General features: G+C 38.5%; 1 protein-coding gene across 1 annotated transcript; it reads left to right on the forward strand.

Moving 5' to 3' along the window:
* Positions 1-1,646: 1,646 nt before the first annotated feature.
* LOC110453519 lies at positions 1,647-7,340 on the forward strand. The gene is made up of 2 exons (XM_021502498.1): positions 1,647-2,346; positions 6,709-7,340. The coding sequence occupies exons 1-2, from the start codon at positions 1,805-1,807 to the stop codon at positions 7,085-7,087; spliced, it is 921 nt and encodes a 306-aa protein (XP_021358173.1). The 5' UTR covers positions 1,647-1,804; the 3' UTR covers positions 7,088-7,340.
* The last annotated feature ends 338 nt before the right edge of the window (positions 7,341-7,678 follow it).

The raw sequence follows: 7,678 nt of genomic DNA on the forward strand, positions 1-7,678 counted from the left end.
TGACCCTGTCTAACACGTAGTATAGTGTTAACCTTGTCTCTGACCCTGTCTAACAAGTAACATAGTGTTAACCTTGTCTCTGACACTGTCTAACAAGTAGTATAATGTTAACCTTGTCTCTGACCCTGTCTAACAAGTAGTTGGGTGTTAACATTACCTCTTACCCTGTCTAGAAAGTAGTTCTGTGGAAACATTACCTCTGACCCTGTCTAACAAGTAGTATAGTGTTAACCTTGTCTCTGACCCTGTCTAACACGTAATATAGTGTTAACCTTGCCTCTGACCCTGTCTAACACGCAGTATAGTGTAAACATTAACTCTGACCCTGTCCGACAGGTAGTATAGTGTTCACCTTGCCTCTGACCCTCTCTAACATGTAGTATAGTGTCAACCTTGCCTCTGACCCTGTCTAACAAGTAGTATAGTGTTAACCTTGCCTCTGACCTTGTCTAACACGTAGTATAGTGTCAACCTTGCCTCTGACCCTGTCTAACAAGTATTATAGTGTTAACCTTGCCTCTAACCCTGTCTAACACGTAGTATAGTGTTAACCTTGTCTCTGACCCTGTCTAACACGTAGTATAGTGTAAGCATTACCTCTGACCCGGTCTAACACGTAGTATAGTGTTAACCTCACCTCTGACCCTGTCTAACACGTAGTATAGAATTAAATTTGTCTATGACCCTATCCAACACGTACTATAATGTTAACCTTGTCTCTGACCCTGTCAAACACGTAGTATAGTGTTAAACATTACCTATGACCCTGTCTAACAAGTAGTATAGTGTTAACCTTGTCTCTGACCCTGTCTAACATGTAGTATAGTGTTAACCTTGCCTCTGACTCTGTCTATTACGTAGTATTGTGTTAACCTTGCTACTGACCCTGTCTAACAAGTAGTATAGCGTAAACAATACATCTGATCATCTCGAGAATTTGGGTTTGCACGAGAATAGCCTAAACTTCTGCCTCATCCCTGTGCCTGGGGAGATGTAATTAGTCGGTAAAAGATTTCGCACACATATACTTGACATAAATATCAGTCAAGTGAGTTGAAAAGCTTTTCAAACCAATATGGTTTTACTATTAATGAAATGTATTACTTTAATACTAACAACATGTTTTCTCTCTCGACAGATTGTAGCATGGTAACTTTAATATTATAGTTTCATATGGATCAGATAAGTATACGCTTAAATATTGGCTTGAAAGTTTCCCTTTAATTTGACACCAAATAATAATTACCGTAGGCTAGCTATAAAGGACTACAACTATATATCCGACCAGATGGAGGAGAGTCTTGACAGTGGTAATTAAAGTAACTAGTTAGTCGTTCTGTCGTGTTGACATTGTCTTGATATGACTTTAGTTCATTTGTGTTAGAAGTTAACCCTGAAAAAGCTATCACAGTTAAACCCATAATGTAATTAGAGCTGAAAAGTATAGACAACTTGAGTGAATATGTAAATAGGAACTGGTTATATATTTTGTAAGTAGCATTACTTTCTGTTTTAAGTTATAAAGTGATCACAAAGCCTCACGTTTGCCGACAGCTTATATACGTTTACTGTACAGATTTTCCATAGAAATACAAACTTAGGTCTAATTGAAAGCGTTGATATACACATCATCCGATCTGTATACGTCAGGACTTCCGGGCTATCTGTTCCATATCTACGTCTTCATTCTTTGATACGCTGATATACAGGGCGCTGAAAATATTATCAAAATATTAACTGGTAACACTTAACCAAAAGTGATACCGATATTTTTTTTTACCTTTTTGTGCACATATCAAACATCATGGATAGAGTCAATGAATCAGTTACAAGTGGCATCATACCGGAAGCTAAGAGTGGGTATGATCTTGAACTGTTCGGTATCAACGATGGGTCGTTTGTTTTGTTACATTCCCTAGCGATCACGTGTCTTGGCTTGAGTATATTGTCTGCTCTTTGCGTAATCGTTGCTTCAACAATGGACCGAGGACTGAAAGGGATTTTCTCTTGGACCAAAAGTGAGCGGTTTGTTTTCTATCTGGCTTGCACTGAAACAATTCTTGGCATTACCCACCTGTTAGACCACTCTCAGATTCTAATAACACGGGACCATGTGCGACCTGCTGTGTTATGTCAGGCTTATGGATTCGTTCTCTACATTTTTGTTTTCGCCGAGCTGTTCACTGTCAACATAATAGCGGTTACCATTTTTTTTATCATTTATCTTCGAAAAAAAGTCGAGTACGGCTCAAGAGATTGGAAAGTGTTTCTTTGGATATTTGGTTTGCCCTTTACGTCCGCTGTTGTACTTGCTTCTATGGGACAGTTCGGAACAAATACAACTTTGTAAGTATTATTTTATATTGAACGTCCTCTCCTTAAAATGTTTTTTTTTGTTAATACTTTTGAACTTTCAACTCTTCACACTACCATACCTCCTACCAAATTAAAGAAGCATATGCAACGCCTTAACCACTTGGCCACCGCGGCCACATTCTGGTACTGCCATCCCTCCAACACTGGATCGCAGGTTCGATGCCTACGTGGGGCAGTCGCCAGGTACTGGACGTAGGTCGGAGGTTTTTCACCGGGAACTCTGGCTTTCCTCCACCACCAAACCTGGCACGTCCTTAAATGACCGTAGCTGTAAATAAGACATCAAACACAAACAAAATTTGAAACATCTTCGTGCTCTTATGAGAGCTTGCCATGGTCATACTCCATGGGGACAGAACACATTGTCTTTCTCACCTGGGTAAACGTTCAACATTAAATCCAAAAGTAAGGTGTTGCCAAAAATGCGCTAGTAAATTAAAGATAGTTGGAAGTAGAGAGAAATATAAAGATCCCAAATTGGTAAAAACGGGAATTGGTTTTGTCTCCAGGCAGGTACATACCAAAGTCATTAAAATGGTATAATGTAGTTGGTATCCTCTGCTTTACGTTCAGCATTTAAGGGAACGAAAACAACTGGTTCACCTGTGTCAGTATAATGTGACCGGTCGGAATCATTGTGTTGTATGTATGGTATGTGATGGGTGAGAGAGACAAGGATGTAATGTATGGTCGAAGGGAGATAAGTTTGTAACTGTGTTTAGGAACTCTCCTAAAGGAGGTGAATTCGGGGACTTCTGATATAAAGATTGAAAAACACAGACGCTAATGTTACACATTTTCACACAGCCAAGCAGTAATACATAACATGGTGGATAATCCTAAACCGGGAGAGATGTAGACACGTTTAAAGTGTGTTGTAGCATTTCCATGTGAGTTTTATCTGACTCTTATGTCTACCGACAACGGATACGCTGGGTCAAAACCCGGTGTGGTGAAACCACGTGCGGCGATGGCGGGAGATGTATGGTGTTCTCAACATTTGTGCTAAACTTTTGTTTTGCTTACATGATTTCCTGTTATTGATCAAAGTAGATCACGATGATTACTAATATACTGTAGTGTTTACAGTGGACCTGGATGATAGTGCTCTGATTCATTTCCTTTGATTCCAATTTCGTCTGATGATTCCTGTCTATGAAGATGAACAGCGGCATTGATTACATGTGGGTCGATATAAACATGTCATGATTTTGTTTCGCCAGTTGCCATAGAAAATGTAAACATAATCGTGTATCGAAGCCAGGAAAGCCAAAACCTTTTCGTTCCGGGAAAGTTCAAGAATGTTTCATCATCCATATTTTTGGACACTAATTTGATTACGTCAGCACCCAGCGGTTCACGACTTGAGCCATACATGATCATAGGGGATTGGGAAGAAACGGTGTGCAGTTTAATTCAACAAATTTCTACTGATTTTCCCCCCTGGCAGTTTTACAGTCCATTTGTTTCCTGTGAACTTTTTCTCAACAAACTGACCAATATACCGTCCGAAATATGATTGACATAAACTTTTACAAATCGTGTTTTACTTAGAAGATCAAGACCAGTGCACAAGTGAAAGACATAAACATTGACAGTCGTAATTCATAGTTCAGAACTGGTTAGGAATATTTTTGTGATGCTCTTGATTCTAACCCTAACTGTCTGTAATTTGTATCGTAGGTTTTAGTCACCATGATGATAACGAGCAAACGTGCAAAATATCGAAATTATATCATTAGATATCCGTTTTGAGCAATCGTTTAGCATGTGATGAACTCCTTTTGTCGGATTTTGAATTTGTTTGAGATTGATATATAGGTTTTTGTGATTATTGATGAACCATAAGGCCAATACCGAGATATTGTTCAGCACGCATAGGAAGCTACGATAAGGCTGATAGGGATAAGTATAAAGCTGGCAGGTTAATGTTGTATTTTGGTATTGTAGGAAGTGTTATTGGGTTACTCTATAACTTTAAATCACATTGTCATATGACACAACATGATGATACTGTAATAAGAAGTGAGTTGAGTATTACCTAAACAACTTAACCATTTTGTTGTCATGGAAACTTGTATTGGAAAATTGATGTGTATTAAGTGTTGAGCTTGTTTTGAGAGTTGATTGATACTGTATATGTAATTTTGTGTACCATAAGGCCAATGTTATTGTATTTCAGCACGCATAAAGCGACGTGAGGCTGAAAGGTGTAATACAAAACAGGGCAGGAAGTCAATATTGTTGGTAGTTTTATGTATAGGTTGCTTTATAACTTTAAATCACATGGCCAATGGCGCAACATTTTGATACTGTTAGATAATACAGTTAGTTGAGTATAACCACTAAAACTGTCCATGTCTTGTGAGTCCATTTATGGTTAAGGTATCAGTTAATGTATCAGTATGTTATTGTTTTGAATCATGAACTTGACAGAATGTTGATCTAATAGAAACTTGTGCTGGTGATAACCTACATGTATGATTATGAATAATTACATTTGTATTATTTCTTCAATTACATTTTATTTTCGCACCCATGTTAAAATTGTTGTGGTATAATTTTGTTTTGTCGGGCGAGATGTTGTATGTATGGTATGTGATGGGTGAGAGAGACAATGATGGAATGTATGGTCGAAGGGAGATAAGTTTGTAACTGTTTTTAGGAGGTGAATTCGGGGACTTCTGTAATAAAGATTGAAGAAGACAGACGCTAAATTGTTACACATTTTCACACAGCCAAGCAGTAATACATAACAATTGGCATGGTATTTCAGTGAGATAGCACTATAAAGGGTATGTTGATGTATTTGCCTCCCCTAAGCAGAATACAGAGGAAATGCTGTGGGATACAGCAGACATATTATTCGCCAAAGGTGCACAGGTTACGGAGCGTCACAGATAAGAAAAGTTCCTCTGTCCCACTTCATACAGTTGCATACGTCGTCATAGGGAGGCAGAATTCACATTTTGATATCGGGTTTTGTGTCCATATCATACAGTTATAACCCTTAGATCTTTTTGCAGGTAGGTGTCCGTCGAGAAAAGAATATATCTGATGTACCTGATCGCGACCCTTGAGATTTGCGTTTGTGCCCTCTAGGCTCTACTAATATATTGAAACTAATGAATTGTTTGGGTTTAGGTTTAGGTTTGTATTCTTACAGCTTATAAACTACCTTTTGTTTCTTGGTGCCTTGCTTGGCAGTACCTCACTATTGGCTTCAATGTTAGCGTTCGGACAGGTGAGAAAAGCAATTAGTTCTGTGTCCATGCCGGGACGGACAAAAGTCCTTATAAATGTTTTTTATTGTTACTTGAATATTGCTTAGCGATTAGGGAAATTCACCTGTTGTCAGTAATATGTGACCGAGTTGAATGATATGATGGGTGCTTTTGACATTGTATTTCAGGGACATGGCACAATGAAGTCGGCATCAGTTCCGCACTATCGCAAGGAGGCAATTTCACAAAAACATACCCTGCCGCAAGCACCCATTTATATGGGCATAGGGAGCAAATCCATACACAAAATTGTCATAACAGGCATAGCAATATTAAGAGTATCTTGTCATATATCAATCGGCTACCGAAACAAAGAACATTTGTTTTCTTTACGAAAACAATAATCTTTAAACTGTGTTGCCATTGCCATAAATACTATAAAAGACGTTTTTTCCTTCTTACTACTGAAAAACTTTCCTTACTACAATACAGCAAGAATGGTTCTTTGTTACTCAAAGGGTATAAATGGATGTTTCCATGCACCTTACGGGCGGTTATTATTCCATTTCTTCGGTTCTGTTGTTGTAGATGTCATTCCGGCATTATTACCTTTTCAACTCTGATAACTTTTTTTTTTTATTTGCGTATCACCCTTTTTACAGCTAAGGTCATTTCAGGACGTCCATCCATGTATGTGCCGGAGACAGGGAATGTTGGTGTTCTTGCCTCCATGTGAAAGCGCAGAACTCTGATAAGAACGTTGTCAGGATAACTTGCATTCCAGTAAAACGTATCTGTACATCTACTGTTGTAAACCACGCTATCGTTCTATAGTGAATACAAATTTGATTTTCTTTGATGATTGAATCTTGATTCAGAATCTCATCCAAATTGGAAAAAAACTATTCTGTGCCTCATTTGATTCATTACCGACGGTCCCATTTGCCGTAATGCAAAGAAAATTTAATATTTGACACAACATAGAAAAATTGAAGAATTGTAATAAAAAACGTGGATCAAAGAAAATAAAACGACATTCACAGCTGTGTCATATGAAGACAATATTCATAGAAATAATTCAGATGTTTAGAATTCGTTGTCATTTCAGCTGTTTTTTCGATGCTGTGAGAGGAACGACAAGCAACAGTGTCGTCGCTATACCAATAATCGTCATCCTAATCACCAACACTATCCTCTATGGTCTGACCTGGCACAGGATAAGAAGTGAGACCCGCGATATCGAAGTGTCACTCGGCCCAAGAGTTGAAGCTACAAGCAGATCTCATCGTGCTGCTAGGAACATGCTTTTATTTCTGGTCGTGTACTTTATTCAGTGGTGGCCCGCCTCTGTGCTAAGTATTTTCGTCCTCTTCCCAAATCCACCATTGGTACTGATCTACTTGGTGGCAACCTTCTCAAATATAGGCGGAATTCTGAACGGGGTTGTGTACTTCTTCATCAGAAGGAGGAGGTACACCTCGAGTTGACAACACAGCCCAACAACTAAGAGGAGCATTGCTTCAAAAGTTGAAAAGGGTGGGTCTACCTTTGACCAATGAAACCATTTACCAGAATTCTGGAAAGCCTCGTTTTGACTAAACAAAACTATAGCACTGGGTTTTACCAGACTCTCTGTTCGGCGTAGCATGCGCGGACAAGAGTCTGCTCCTCGAACAGGTAATGCGCTTTTTATACCTAGCGAGACCCATACTCGTTACAAAGCAAGGACAAACTTAAATGTTGACACTTCCTTGGAAACGATAGTAGGAATAGATGTGGAAGATCTCAAACCAGATTTTTTTTTATTTACTTTTTAATCTCAATTTAAAGCTTTTTAACTTGCACTGTCAGCTTTAAATACAAGTCAAAGTGTTTATAAAATAAAACATCATATCATCAACGTCCTGGCCATACATAATTAAATTCTGACCTTTGAAGTGATTCAACCCTCGAAACTTTGAATAAAGGTCAAGGTGATTTTATTTTCTCTTAAATAATGCAGCACTCCAGTCCAGCAAGCCACCTACAGTCTATTCAAAAGCCAGTTTAGTGTTGAATTAAGTTTTCCCCTGTGAAAA

This window comes from Mizuhopecten yessoensis, unplaced genomic scaffold, assembly GCF_002113885.1.
Source record: "Mizuhopecten yessoensis strain PY_sf001 unplaced genomic scaffold, ASM211388v2 scaffold855, whole genome shotgun sequence".
NCBI classification, from domain to species: domain Eukaryota; kingdom Metazoa; phylum Mollusca; class Bivalvia; order Pectinida; family Pectinidae; genus Mizuhopecten; species Mizuhopecten yessoensis.